The sequence below is a fragment of the Acomys minous genome (genome assembly GCF_964271855.1).
Source record: "Acomys minous genome assembly, chromosome: 6".
NCBI lineage: Eukaryota > Metazoa > Chordata > Mammalia > Rodentia > Muridae > Acomys > Acomys minous.
The window spans coordinates 108,338,787-108,353,996 of NC_140487.1; the positions used below are offsets into that span (position 1 = coordinate 108,338,787).

The following is a 15,210-nucleotide window of genomic DNA, read 5'->3' on the forward strand; positions in this document are numbered from 1 at the left end:
CTCTCGGGTTAATACCTCTTGTAGTATTCTTGGTTTCCTCCCTTTGTCCCGCAGGACTATCCCACCTATACTATTCTTGGACAGAATCAGTACCAGGCCTGCTACCCCAGTTCCAGCTTTGGAGTTGCAGGCCAGACTAACAGTGATGCTGAGAATACCACGTTAGCAGCTCCCACATACCAGACGGAGAAGCCTAGTGCTATGGTACCTGCGCCAGCCACACAGAGGCTTCCCTCTGGTAAGTACCAAAACCAGATGGACACCTCATCCAGCAGGTGTTGGCAAGTGATGGGAGAAGGAGTTTGTTCTGGATAAGGTAGTGCCACCGTGCTGCTGGTTTCCCTTTCTGAGTTTAAACTGTGTGAGGAACGGTTAGGACGCCTGCAGACGCTAGAACAGACAAGTGCTTCTGGGGCACACTCCGCCCTCTGAGTAAGTGTTCGGCACTCGAAGGGCTTACTTGTTGAAGTTTTAATCCAGGCACGTCTTGAATTTGTGTTAGGAACTCGGAGCAGACGCAATTTCTGTGTCTTAAACTTCTTTAAGGTTCCAAGAGCAGCTCTAATGCTTTCCCAGTGGGTCTAAGATTTGACCCGCAAGGCCAGAGACTGCTTGTGAGTGGCACTGAGCGGTGTGGCTCTGCCGGCACTGCCACCAGCAGCCCAAGGAGTTCCCTTCCACTTAGGAACTTCTTGCTTTCGGAAAGCCCAGTTCTTCATTATACCAGAGAATTCCAGGATGAGCCAGAGTGAAACAGAGTTAGTGAGTTAAGACCAGGGAGAGTGTGGGAGTCAGAGCGCTTGGGAAAGATCACACAACCCTCTGCATTACGGCTTCTCAAGGAATTGCACTTAGGTGCCTTTACAATGGCTGTAGATATGTTTTTGTGTCTTAAGTTACATTGCTCAAAAGAATGTGATTTACAATAAAGTTAGAGAATAAACAGCTTAAAATTTAAGTAAAGCTTAAATAGTAAAAAGGCTGGATGAGGTGGTGAACACCTTGACACTTAGGAGGCTGAGGCAGGTGGATACCTGTGAGTTCTAGGCCAACCTGTGTTTTGTCTCAAAAGAAGTTAGGTTAGAGATTAGTTCTTCTACTTCGGATTAGAGAGATGACTCTACAGTTAAGACCACTGGCTGCTCTTTAGAAGACCTGGGTTCAATTCCTGGTGTCCACATGGAAGTTCACAACTGTCTGGAAGTCTAGTAGTTCCAGGGGATCTGATGTCCTCTTCAAGCCTTCTGGGACACTACATGCGTGTGATGCACAGACATTCATGCAAGCAAAACACTCATACATATAAAATAACAATAATAATTGTTTTAAAAACAATAACGCTGATTTATTTCTTACTTTTTTAGATTTATTATATGTCTGTGTTTTTTGTGCATGTGTGTATATATGCCACTGCTTGTCTGCTGCCCTCAAAGGTCAGAAGAGCACGTTGGGTCTCTGGAACTGAGTAAGGGGCCTCTAAATCACCTGAACCCAAGTCTCCTCAACAGCAGCATGTGCCCTTATCCACTGAGCCACCTCTCAGCCAGGAACATTTTCTTCATAAATGAAATGGTGAGGTGCTCTTCATGAGGTGCGTTTAGGGATGAGAGAGGAGTAGGCTGTCCTTTTAGGATGTCTTTAGGAAGGCAGGTACTCTCTCTGTAGGCAGATGTCGTCTCTGTAGGCACACGCTGTCTCTAGGCACTCGCTGTCTCTAGGCACTCGCTGTCTCTAGGCACTCGCTGTCTCTAGGCACACACTGTCTCTAGGCACACGCTGTCTCTAGGCACACGCTGTCTCTCTCTGTAGGTACTCGCTGTCTCTAGGCACACGTTGTCTCTAGGCACTCGCTGTCTCTAGGCACATGCTGTCTCTAGGCACACACTGTCTCTAGGCACACGCTGTCTCTAGGCACACGCTGTCTCTAGGCACTCGCTGTCTCTAGGCACACGCTGTCTCTCTCTGTAGGTACTCGCTGTCTCTAGGCACACGCTGTCTCTAGGCACTCGCTGTCTCTAGGCACACGCTGTCTCTCTCTGTAGGTACTCGCTGTCTCTAGGCACACGCTGTCTCTAGGCACACGCTGTCTCTAGGCACACGCTGTCTCTAGGCACACGTTGTCTCTCTCTGTAGGCACACGTTATCTCTCTCTGTAGGCACACATTGTCTCTCTCTGTAGGCAGTTGTGGTTACTGCAGGCTCCTGGGCAGAGTGTGGTATAAGCGGCTTCCTTCTCTTCCCAGGTTCCTTTCTTTTTAAAATAAGGACCCTGTCCTTTCCATGGTTCTCATAGCCTGTGACTGCTGACTGTGTCTCTGACTTTTCCTTTCAGCAGACTCATCTACAAGCCCATCTTTGTCCCAGACTACACCAAATAAAGATGCTGATGATCAGTCCAGGAAAAACATGACCGTCAAAAACCGAGGCAAGAGGAAAGCTGATGCCGGGTCTTCCCAGGACAGTGAGCTGGAAGTATGTGAAGAAATGCACTTGACTTACCTGTTCTGTTTTCCTTACTCCTGCCAAGCATGTGTCTGGAATTTGCAGAGATGTTGTTGTTGTATGTTGTGTCTGCTTGAATTCCTTATGGGGAGAGGACTTAATTGGCCAAAAGAAAAAAAAAATGTAGGTAAAAGAAACCCTTTCATGCCCGCAACTTAGCTTATATATCCTTCCAGCTGTTTTCACCTTTCCTGATTCAGGGTAACCTTAACAGAAGGAACAAATTGTTTTCCACTTACAGAGAACAGAAAAAATACACTGCATCTTAGGAGAAAGCCAAGGGAGCAATGACTGATGTCATACACTTTCCATTTAGAAACGGAAAGAAAGTGGAAGGGTAGAAGGAGGGCATCTGTGTACATGCACAGATCTGGCGACTGCTTAATGTGCGTGCCAGCAAACAGTGCTGTGCTGTAAGCACTGGGGGAAGTTGCTGTGGACAGAGATTTCAGTTATGCTTAGAAAGAATAGGAAAACATACAGAGTTCTGAAGTTAGAATTACTGCATTTATTTTTGTGGTTTTAATTTTTCTTTGATGTTATTTAATAAGGCAAAGAGATATTCTTAAATATGCTCTTAGACACAGGTACATTGAAACTGTACATAGAATTTGTCTTCCTCTTCATTTCTGGGGAGCAAATACAGCAAGAAATAAGGAAACTAAAGTTCTGATATCGTTCTTAGGAAAATTAACTCATTTTAAAAAATTGTACCACAATGTATAAAAAACTTTACTATTTATTGCTGGACATTGTACACACCTATAATCCCATGACTTCAGAAGGCAGGAAGATCAGACGTTCAAAGTCATCTTTGGCAGCATGAATTGCCTGAGAGGGCCAGAGAGATGGCTCAGAGGTTAAGAGCACTGCCTGCTCTTCTAAAGGTTGTGAGTTCAACTCCCAGCAGCCACGTGGTGGCTCATGACCATCTATATGGTGCACTCTTCTGGCCTGCAGGTGTACATGCAGGCAAAACACTGTATACTTAATAAATGAATTGCCTGAGACTCCACCTAAAAAACTTCTTAAAAAAGGACTTGCTAGAGAGATGGCTCAGAGGTTGAGAGCACTGACTGCTCTTCCAGAGGTCCTGAGTTCAATTCCCAGCAACCACATGGCGGCTCACAACCATCTATGATAAGATCTGGTACTCTTGTGATGTGCAGACATACATGCAGGCAGAACATTGTATATATAATAAATAAATAAATCTTTTTTTTTTTTTTTGAGACAGGGTTTCTCTGTGTAGCCCTGGCTGTCCTGGACTCAATTTGTAGACCAGGCTGGCCTTGAACTCACAGTGATCCACCTACCTCTGCCTCCCGAGTGCTGTGATTAATAAATAAATAAAATAAATCTTTTTTTAAAAAAAGATTTGAAAGTTTTTATGAGTATGGGTGTTTTCATTTTTAAAATATGTGTAGGTATGTCTGTATACCACATGCATGCCTGGTGCGCACAGAGGCCAGACGAGAGTGTCCAATCCCCTGAGACTGGAGTTTGAGACTGTTGTGAGCTACACATGGGTGCTGGAAGTCAAAGCTCTAGATGAGCAGCCAGTACTCTCAACTGCCATGTCTCCAGCCCAAACACACACACACACACACACTCTCTCTCTCTCTCTCTCTCTCTCTCTCTCTCTGTCTCTCCCTCTCCCTCCCTCTCTCCCTCTCTCCCCCCCTGTGCCCCTCCCCCGTGTGTGTGTGTGTGTGTGTGTGTGTGTGTGTTTTCTTGTTTTCAAACACACCAGAAGAGAGCACCAGATCTCATTACAAGTGGTTGTGAGCCGCCATGTAGTTGCTGGGAATTGACCTCAGGACCTCTGGAAGAGCAGTCAGTGCTCTTAACCTCTGAGCCATCTTTCCTTCACCTCCCATCTTTACCATTTTAAGAGCATAATTCAGTGTTACTAAATATAGTAGCCACTATATATTTTTGGAATATGTTTGTGTTTTGTGTTTGGTTTTCTTTGTTTGAGATAGTGTCAGTCTTGCCTTAAACTGCTGGGCAATCCTGACTCACTCGTAAGTGCTGAGATGACAAGATGAGACACTCTGCCCTGTGTTCAGAACCTTTTCTTGACCCTAAACAGACCCTGTGCCTACTAAGCAGTAGCTCGCCATGCTCTTTTCCTTGCCCATGGTAACTCTCTTGTTTTCTGCTACTGTGGATTTGCCTGGTGTAGATGTGTCTGAATGTGGACATAGAGTATTTGTACTCTCTTATCAGGCTTATCTCAGTACGTGCAGTGCTCTTGAGATTTATCTGTGTCACAGCATGGAACAGCTTTCGTTCCTTTCAGTGCTGAAGGATACTCCATTATGTACGCACATGCGTAATGCGTCGTGCTCACCTTGCGCCTGCTGAACGGCACTTTCACTTCTAGGCCACTGTGAATAGTGGGGAGTTGCGGCCCTCATATTAGCCTTCTTCAGTTCGTTACACAGGGCAGTGGAATAGCTGGATCTCGTCTGTGTTCAGATTTTTGAGGAGCCGCCAGCCTTCTACACATCTCACTTTTACCACATGCTCATCAATGCTCATTTCTCCCCTCTCCTTTTTAAACTGTATTTTGGGTGGTGGTGGTGGTGAGACAAAGGCTCTCTCCATAGCTCTGGCTGCTGGAACTTACTGTGAATTAGACAGGCCTGGAACTCACAAAGCTATATGCCTAACCCCTCCTTTTTAAAAAATGAAAGCCAGCCTTTTGGTGATATCTCACTGTAGTTCTTATTTGCATTTTCCTAATGACTAATCATGTTGAACACCTTTCCATGGAGTCCTAAACTAAACTGCATTAACTCCTCCAACTTTGTCCGCACTCAAAGTGGTTTGATTATTTGGAGATCTCTTCAGATTACCTATGAATTTTTCAACAGTTTTTTTTTCTTTTTCTAGTAATTAAATTCAGTTTTATATAAACACTGGTTTAAAAAAATAATTTATTTTACTTTATGTGCATTGGTGTGAGATGTCAGATCACCTGGCACTGGACAGGATTTATCTGTGTAACAGTCCTGGAACTTGCTTTGTAGACCAGGCTGGCCTCAAACTCACAGAGATCCACCTTCCTTTGCCTCTGCCTCTGCCTCTGCCTCTGTGTCTGCCTCCTGAGTGCTGGACTAAAGGTGTGCGCCACCACACCCAGTTCTTTTATATATATAAATCATCCTTACATTGCAAGAACTGGTCCCACTCAGTCACAGTCTACAGCTATGTTTATATGTTGGGGAATTTGCCTTGCTACTATTTGATTGAGATTTATGCACTGTTTTTCATGAAGCCTGTCGTTTTCCACATCACTCTAGTTTTGTCTGGTCTTAGAGTAATGCTGGCTTCACTGTATGAATTAGAAAGTGTTTCTTCCTTTTTTAAAATGTGTTTTTGGGGAAATTTAGGAAGAGTGGTGTTAATTCTTACTTAAATGTCCCTGGAATTCACCGGTGAGACCTGGATCTCAGGCTTTTCCTTCAGGGTCTCCTATTACTGGCAGGTTTCACCACATTTTCTGCTTTTTCTTGAGCCAATTTAGATTGTGTAGTGTGTTTCTTAGTGGACTATTTCACCTGGGTATCCAGCTTGTTGGCACACAGCTGTTCATGGTTCACAGTCAGGGACCCAGGGACCCCGTGTGTCTGTGAAGTCCGTAGCATTGAGCCACTTGCACTTAAGGTTTTAGTAATTTGAGTCTGACTTTCCTTCGTCAGTCTTGGTGAATGTCAGTTTGTTGATATTTTCAAAGAACCCACTGTTGCTGTCATGGCCTTTCCTCTGCTCTGCTCTCTTTTGACTCTTTCTACTTTATCCTTCATTTACTTCCTCCCTCTCCCTGGCCTTAGCTTTAGTTTTCCCTTCATGTCTAACTAGTCCTTGCATATATAGTATGGCGTGACTCGAGATTTTCCTTCTTGGACTGGGGATTGAACCCAGAGCCTTAGGCCCTGAGGCTTGCCATGCGCGGTGCCTTCTTCTCTTGTTATAGGCGCTCGCTGTAGCCTGGGCTGCCAGTTAACGGGCCCTGTCTGTTTCCTGAGTTTGGGCATTGCAGGCGGCACCCATGCCAACTACTTGCTTGCTTTTTCTTTGTCTGTTTCTTTTTCTCCTTTTTTGTTGTCTTACTGGGTAGCCCTGTCTGGCCTGGAATTCTCTATGTAAACCTAGGTGGCTTCAAACTCACACAGATCCCCCTGCCTCTGCTTCCCAACTGCTGGAATTAAAGGCCTGCTTCCCATGCCAGCTGCTTCCTGCTTTTTTAATGTGTGCATTTACAGTTAAAATTTGCCTTTCAGCAGTGCTCTCGCTGTGTCTCATAAGTCTAAATACATTGTATTTGTTTTCAGTCATCTCGATATATTTTTTAATTTTATTTATGCTTTCTTTTTTGGACCATTGATTGTCTAAAATTGTGTTGTTATACTCACACATATTGGTGGACGTTTTCCGTTTTACTTTCTGTTTGTTTATTCCCCTGTGATGGATAGATAACTCGTTTTTGTCTCCCCCTCAGCGGGTATTCCTCTGGGACTTGGATGAGACGATCATCATATTTCATTCCCTGCTTACTGGATCCTATGCTCAGAAGTATGGAAAGGTAATGCGAGTCTTTTGTTGCAACAGCCCCTCCTCTGACAAGACGAGTAGCTGGTGTAGTTCTCCCGGCTGCTGAGGTAGAAACTCCACTTTCTCTGATGCCTGCCTTGCCCTGTTCAGTGTGTGTGTGTGTGTGTGTGTGTGTGCGCGCGCGCGCGCGGCGCACGCATATATATGGATTGGGGCTGAGGAGATTGCTCACTGATTAAAATCACTTGCTGCTCTTTTTGGTTTTTGGTTTTTGGGGTTTTTTGTTTTTTTTGTTTTTGTTTTTTTCTGGGACAAGGTTTCTCTATGTTATCTTGGCTTTCCTGGACTCGCTTTATAAACCAGGCTGGCCTTGAACTCACAGTGATCCACCTGACTCTGCCTCTCAGGTGCTGGGATTAAAGGCATGCCCCACCACACCCAGCTTTCACTTGCTGCCCTTACAAAGGACATTGGTTCTCAGTGCCCACATGGCAGCCTACAACCATCTATAACACCAGTTCCATGTAATGCAAAGATATGCATGTAGGCAAAACACCCATTCACGTAAAAATTCAAAACAAAACAAAAAACAGTATTAGGAATCAAACCCCAGGCCTCACAAATGCTAGGCAAGTGCTGTATCAATGGACTACATCCCTCATCCTACCCTGTTGGCTTGGAACTCTCCATGTATAAAACTTGACTACATGACTACTCTTGTTCAAGAGTGCGTTTCAGGTTGATGAGATGGCTGACCAGGTAAAAGTGCTTGTTGTCAAGCCTCATGGCCTGAGTTCAGTCCTCAGAAGCCACGGCGAAAGCCACGAGCCAAGTCCACACAAGTTGCCCTCTGACCATGTGCACAGGCATGCACATACAATTGCCAAAATAAATAACTACCCTTTATAATATATTTTATGAGCACTAAAGTATAGAAATAATACTCAAAATTGAATGCTATCTCAAGATTATATATTCCAAAGACTGACCTATTAAGCGTTAAATCACTAAAATAGCTCTAAAAGTTTCATGTGACCAAAAATGAGCTAGAGATAAGTAAATTAAGCATATAGATAAGATTTCTAAAACATATCATCATATGACTTGTGTTGTATTCAGTTTTGAGATGTGGTCTCCTTCCGTAGCACAAACTGGCTTCCAAATCTCAGTTACCCTCCTGCCTCTAAGCCTCCCAAATGCTGGGATTACAGGTGTAAACTACCGCCCCTAGATCTAAAAACGCACGTCGATTTTTGATATGCTTCTCCCCCCCACCAACAGGGTTTCTCTGTGTAGCCCTGACTGTCCTAGACTCACTTTGTAGACCAGCCTGGCCTCGAACTCAGAGATCCACCTGCCTCTGCCTCCCAAGTGCTGGGATTAAAGGCGTGCACCACCGCATTGATGTGCTTTTTAAAAAGCCAATTGTACCAGACGAAATTGAGTGCATTTACTTTTCAGTGTAAACATTACTTTTAGCAGAAGAATGAGTTATTAGTTCTGTGTGTATCTCTTTCTCCTGAGATCGGGTCTGACTGTGTAACCTTGGCTGTTCTTGAACTCAGTCGTCCTGCCTCAGCCTCCTGGGTGCAGACTGTGCTTCACCACACATCATCTCCAGGATCGTTTATTTCTAGAAATAAATTATAAAAATAGCTTTGCTGTCCTGGTACTCCCAGTTACCCTGCCAGGACCCTCTCCTGCGAGCAGCTGACGGAAGCGCCAAAATGACATCCCTAACAGGATCAGTAGGCACGGACTCAAGCTCTAAGTGAGACTGACGCTTCATTGTAAAGCAGCCTGACTTGATTGTCCTGGACATACTTGGACTCCGATCTTTTGTTTGTTTGGTTGGTTTGGTTTGAGTTGGGTTTTTTTGTTTTTGTTTTTGTTTTTTTCAAGACAGGGTTTCTCTATGTAGCCTTGTCTGTCCTGGACTGGCTTTGTAGACCAGGCTGGCCTCGAACTCACAGCAATCCACCTGCCTCTGCCTCCCGAGTGCTGGGATTAAAGGCGCACCCGGCTCGACTCTGATCTTTACTTCCTGGCTTATTGAATTGTTAGGTGTCTGGTATTCCCTGTGTCACAGGAGCAGAAAAGGGGTCTTGCATATTACAATAACAGGAGTTTTCTTGGTTTTGGTTTGGTTTGAATTTTTTGAGACAGGGTTTCTCTGTGTAGCCTTGGCTGTCCTAGACTCTCTTTGTAGACCAGGCTGGCCTCAAACTCACAGCGACCCGCCTGCCTCTGCCACTCTGAGTGCTGGGATTAAAGGCTGGACTACTACCTCCTGGCTTTGACATTTTTATTAATAACTACCCACAGCCTCTATGTTCTGTATGCCCAGGTTCTTATAAGTGTGTGTGAAATTGCCTCGGTGAGATTTGAAGTGCTGTTGTGGATGTGTTGGAAGGCCCAAAGTAGTTCGGAAATACCTGAAAATTAGATCCACTGCACTGTTCTCACCTCTTTTTTTTTTTTTTTTTTTTTTTTTAAATTGCAGGACCCAACAGTAGTCATTGGCTCAGGTTTAACAATGGAAGAAATGATTTTTGAAGTGGCCGATACACATCTATTTTTCAATGACTTAGAGGTGAGTGATGTAAATAGTTTTTCTGCTTCGGTGAGATCTTTTGTTCTGTAACTGTTAGTGCCTGCACTTGTATTTAGAAGATAGGAAATTGGCTGAGACAGACGGAGAGGCCCTGATAGCAGGCTCACCTCACGGCCCATTTCCAGGAGGAAGAGCGTCACCAGATGCCGGGAGTTCTAGTTTAGACTTAGTTGGTTTTGTTTTGTTTTGTTTTTAGCAGAATTGGAGATATGTTTTGTTTCATTTTGTTTTGAGACCAGGTCCCATGCAGCCCACACTTACTGTGTAGCTGAAGATGACTTTGAACTTGTGATCTTCTTGCCTCTGCCTGAGTGCTTGAGTTACACGTGTGCCACCCTGCCAGGGGTTATGCAGTGCTGGGGAGTGAACAGAGGGCCTTGTGCTTACTAGGTAACCACTCGACCAGCGAAGCTCGCCCAAGTTAGGGCTTGTTGAAACAGAGTTTAAAAGATGTTTTTAACGTAGATTTTAAGCACAGGAGTGAAAGTGGCACTAAAGAAAGAAAGCATGTGGGTGGCTCAGAATGGCCCCTCTGAGCCGTGACACCCCTGTAATCATGGCAGTTAGGAAGCTGAGGTAGGAAAACCATGGGTTCAGGACCTGTCTCCCAAAAATAAAGTAAAAATTGATTTGTGTTTTGGTTAGTTTATTAAGAAGCAGAGTACAGGTACACTAATATAAAAGCCAGTAATCCAATATGTTAATATTAAATAATACAGAAAGGCTTTCATTATTCATACTCTTGTTTTTGTTTCTTCTTTTTTTGTTTTGTTTTGTTTGAGACAGTCTCACTATGTAGTTCTAGCTGGCCTGAAACTATGTAGTTCTAGCTGGCCTTGAACTCAGAGAAGTCCGCTTGCCTCTGCTTTTTGAGTTCTGGGATTAAGGCATGTGCCATCATGTCCTGCTATTGCTGCTTTTTTTTTTTTTAAAGTATGTGTGGGTGTTTTCCGTTCCTGTTTGTTCATACGCTCATGGGTACAATGCCCATGGAGGCCAGAAGGGGACATCAGATACCCTGGGACTGAGTTACAACTGCCCTGTGGGTACTGTGGAAGAGCAGGCAGTACACTTCAGCACTGAGCTCTCCTGGCTTATGCCCAGCTTCTTGGTTATATCTTGACTATTCTTTGTTGTTGTTGTTTGTTTTTTTGAGACAGGGTTTCTCTGTGTAGCCTTGGCTGTCCTGGACTCGCTTTGTAGACCAGGCTGGCCTCGGAATTCACAGCGATCCACCTGCTTCTGCCTCCCGAGGGCTGGGATTAAAGGCGTGCGCCACCAAGCCTGGCTATCTTGAGTGTTCTTTAATCCTACATTTTGTTTATAATTTACCTTCTTGGGTTCTAGTTGATAGATGACTGCTCTTGCTGCTGTTAGATGGTTTTTGTCCACTTTTATTTTGGGGTTTTGGTTTTTTGGTTTTTCGAGACGGAGTTTCTTTGTGTAACAGAGGTGTGGCTGTGCTGGACTCACTTTGTAGACCAGGCTGGCCTCAAACTCACAGAGATCTGTCTGTCTGTGCCACCACCACCCGGCCCTTTGTCCACTTTCATTGACTTTTTTTTTTTTTTCAATATAATTTGTCAACGGTCATTATTTGAACAGATAAAAGCTCTGTATCATATATGCCCTATAAATGTGTTTTAAATATAGTTTTGACTTTTTCATGCCTTTTAGAAATCCATAATTTTAGTTTTAATAAAGGATAATTTACTATTACTTTTTTCCTCTATATTAAAACGTTTCTGGCTCTTGTTTAAAGTTTATTTACCTATCTTCAAGTGGCAAAGATACTCTTCTATATTTTATTGTAGAAATTCTTAGGTACTTTTTGTTTTGTTTTGGGGTTGTTGTTTTGTTTGGTTTTGGTTTGAAAGTCTAGAAGTTTTGAGACAAGGCTTCAGTCTGTACAACTCAGGATGGCATTAAAGTTAAAATCTGGGGCTGGAGAGATGGCTCAGCGGTTAAGAGCACTGTCTGCTCTTCCAGAAGTCCTGAGTTCAATTCCCAGCATCCACATGGTGCCTCACAGCCATCTATAATGGGATTTTATGCCCTTTTCTGTCAGGCAAATAGAACATTCATATAAATAAATAAATAAATTAATTAATTAATTAATTAATTTTTTGAAAAGTTAAAATCTATCTGCCTCAGCCACCTAAGTGCTGTCCTTACAGGCACACGGTATCACACCTGGCTCTGGCTGTACATGTTCTACACATGTTTATTATCCATGTTTAAGTGACACTTGATGCATTCAGCCATTCTGTGATTAGGTGCTAGGATAACAGACCACATGGAGAGTACACGGTGAGAAACTCTTGTCTCTGCCTTTTGAGCTTCCCTCAGAACTGTACATGGACTAACAGATCGTAGGATTGGGGCTGTGAGAAATTCAGAGTGGGAGCCTCAGGCTGAGGGAGTCCTGTTCTGGCCAGAGCAGCGGTTGCTGGGAAACACGACAGAGGAGGCGGGGCCACCGTTTTCTACTTCATGACTTCATGTGTTACCTCACTTTTAAAGACAGAACGCTCTCCAACAGCTCAGGTCGCCATGGCTCTACTCCAGTGCTTTGCCTCAGCTCCACAGTGCTTTAATCTTCCCTCAACTTCACTTGATGACAAAATGTGACAACATAGTTGTTTTGTTTCTTTTTTAAAAATTTATTTATTTATGTATTTATTTATTTATTTATTATGTATACAGTGCTCTGCCTGCATGTACACCTGCAGGCCAGAGAGGGCATCAGATCATATTATACATGGCTGTGAGCCACCATGTGGTTGCTGGGAATTGAACTCAGGACCTCTGGAGGAGCAGTCACTGCCTTTAACCTCTGAGCCATCTCTCCAGCCCCGACAGCATAGTTTTTAATCAGCAAACATTAGTTGAAAACCTACTGTGTGCTAATAATTATTCCCAAAGTGTATTTTAATGATTTTTTAGTCATAGTCTGCACTCAGGACTGAACGTTCTAGAAGAATTTGACCTGGACATGTTCCTGCCCCCAGGCCAGTAGTTTTCAACTTTAGGGGGCAGAAGAATTCCCTGGAGAGTGTCTTAAAATAGGAGAGTCTAGGACTTGAATTCCAGAAGGTCAAGTGGGTCTGTCATAGACCCAAAAATATGCGTTTAAAAACCTTTCCCAGAGGATTCTGGTGCAGATGCTGTAGTGCTGTCAGGGAAGACCGCAGCCAGTTAGTGGTTGGTACATTTGGACTTGATAGATCTCCATTCCCTCTCTTTCTGCCACTCGCTGGTTGTATTATCCTGAGAAAACCATTAGAACACAAGTTCTAGCTGGGTGTGGTGGTGCACACTTTTAATCTCAGCACTTAGGAGGCAGAGGCAGAGGATCTCTATGAGTTCAAGGCCATCCTGGTCTACAAAGCTAGTCCAGGGCAGCCAGGGCTACACAGAGAGACCCTGTCTTTAACACACACACACACACACACACACACACACGCACGCACGCACGCACACGCACACACACGTTCTATAAGCATTGACTTAGATGACCTGTGCTTATGCTAATATTTAGGTATGCGTTTCTGTTCTAAGTATTCTGATTAGGTTTGTTTGGGAGCGGTTAAATTAAGATTTATGTTAATAGGCTCGCCTGCATGTTCACCTACAGGCCAGAAGAGGGCACCAGATCTCAGTACAGATGGTTGTGAGCCGCCATGTGGTTGCTGGGAATTGAACTCAGGACCTCTGGAGGAGCAGTCAGTGTCTTTAACCTCTGAGCCACCCCTCCAGCCCCTATTTCCAATTTTGATATCATACTTTTCCAGTATCTGTATCATCTACAAAAATAATTTGTATACAAACCAGGGTGTGGTGGTACACTCTTTTAATCTCAGCACTCGGGAGGCAGAGGTAGGCAAATCTCTGTGAGTTCAAGGCCAGTCTGGTCTACAGAATGAGTTCCAGGATAGCGAAGGCTACACAGAGAAACCCTTCTCAGGAGAAAAGAACTAATTGGACATATGCTACGTAAGGACGTTTGGATTAGACTAAAGTGGTGCACTGAGGGCTGGAGTCATGCCTCCGCAGTTCAGAGCGCTTACTGCCCTTCTGAGGACCTGCGTTCAGTCGGGGCTCCCAGGCCAAGTGCCCAAAGCGGCCTAGTTTAGTCCCAGGAAATCCGATCCTCCTATGGGTAGATTGCACATGTACATCTACAGACACACACACACGCACACACACACACACAATAAAGCCTGTTGTCGCACGCCTTTAATCCCAGCACCCGGGAGGCAGAGGCAGGCAGATCACTGTGTTGAAGGACAGCCTGGTCTACAAAGTGAGTCTAGACAGCCAACGCTACACAGAGAGACCCAATCAAAAAAAGGGGGGGAGGTGGTAAAAAGGGGGGGTGGTAAATGGTAAAGGATGCAAGGGAGCTGTGACCCCCGTGGCTGTCAGCGGCTGGTTTCTGAGGGACGGTGGGGGTGTCCGCATGCCAGAGAGACTGGGAGGTATTTCCCATCCTGTCATTGTATATGGCCTTTTAATAGTATGTAGAGGTAGTGATAGCACCTCTGTGCCCTGAAATGAAATAGTGCATTTTGTCTTTTAACAGGAGTGTGACCAGGTGCATGTGGAAGATGTGGCTTCTGATGACAATGGCCAGGATTTGAGGTGTGGTAAACACAGTGATGGCTTGAACATCAGTCAGTATACCCAGTATGTGCAGAAACACTGCGTTCAGAGGAAGCAGACAGTTCAGATGCTTACTGTCTCTAGTTAGAAGAGTCAGAAACCAATAATTAGCCATGACATAGAGTATGACGAGGTAGTGATAGAAAGGTGATAGGAGCCGGGCGCTGGTGCCCACGCCTGTAATCCCAGCAGCACCTGGGAGGCTGAGGCAGGTGGGTCTCTGTGAGTTCAAAGCCAGCCTGGTCTACAGAGCGAGTTCCAAGACAGCCAGAGCGGTTACACAGAGAGACCCTGTCTTGGTGAGGGGAAAATAAGGTGACAGGAAGCAGAGGAAGTGAAATGGCACTGATCTGTAAAGGGAGCAGGTGGCGCCATTAGAGAGTCCTCTGTGGTGTAGCATTTGACCAAAGCCTCGAGAATTACGGGGCAGCAATACTGCATGATGCGGCAGCGTCTCAGAGGGACAGGTGCACTGCTGCACTGGCTTCTCTGTATATAGATCTCCTCTCTGAGCAAGCATGCTTCTGGGCTGGGTAATTCATCAGGACGTGTGCCCGGTGAGCTGTGGTGGTTTGATGGTGTCAGGAAGAGCCCAGTGAATGAGAGTCTCACTGCTGGATTACAGCGAAGACTAAACCTTTTTAAAAAAAGAATAATTATTAGCCAGGTGGGGGTATAGTGCAGGTCTTTAATCCTAGCACTGAGGAAGCAGAGGCAGGCGACTCTCTAAGTTTGAGGCCAGCCTGGTCTATAGAGTGAGTGCTACACAGAGAAACCCTGTCTCAAAAAACCAAAGAGGTGAGGGAGGAAAAAATAGATATAAAATTTACTTGTTATTGTTGCATGTGTGCGAATGTTTGTGGAGG

At 44.7% G+C, this 15,210-nt stretch overlaps 1 protein-coding gene across 7 annotated transcripts in view; it reads left to right on the forward strand.

Annotated features, from left to right (window-relative positions):
* Nucleotides 1–15,210, forward strand: part of EYA3 (EYA transcriptional coactivator and phosphatase 3) — a 79,914-nt gene that overhangs the window by 49,795 nt on the left and 14,909 nt on the right. For 2 of the 7 annotated variants that reach the window (XM_084787486.1, XM_084787490.1), the window contains 5 exons: nt 25–238; nt 2,333–2,472; nt 7,013–7,096; nt 9,569–9,658; nt 14,265–14,323. In XM_084787486.1, coding sequence (XP_084643612.1) covers nt 25–238; nt 2,333–2,472; nt 7,013–7,096; nt 9,569–9,658; nt 14,265–14,323 — 587 coding nt within the window. The remainder of the gene's footprint in view (nt 1–24; nt 239–2,332; nt 2,473–7,012; nt 7,097–9,568; nt 9,659–14,264; nt 14,324–15,210) is intronic. The other 5 variants (XM_084787489.1, XM_084787492.1, XM_084787488.1 and 2 more) reach the window with 3 other exon arrangements.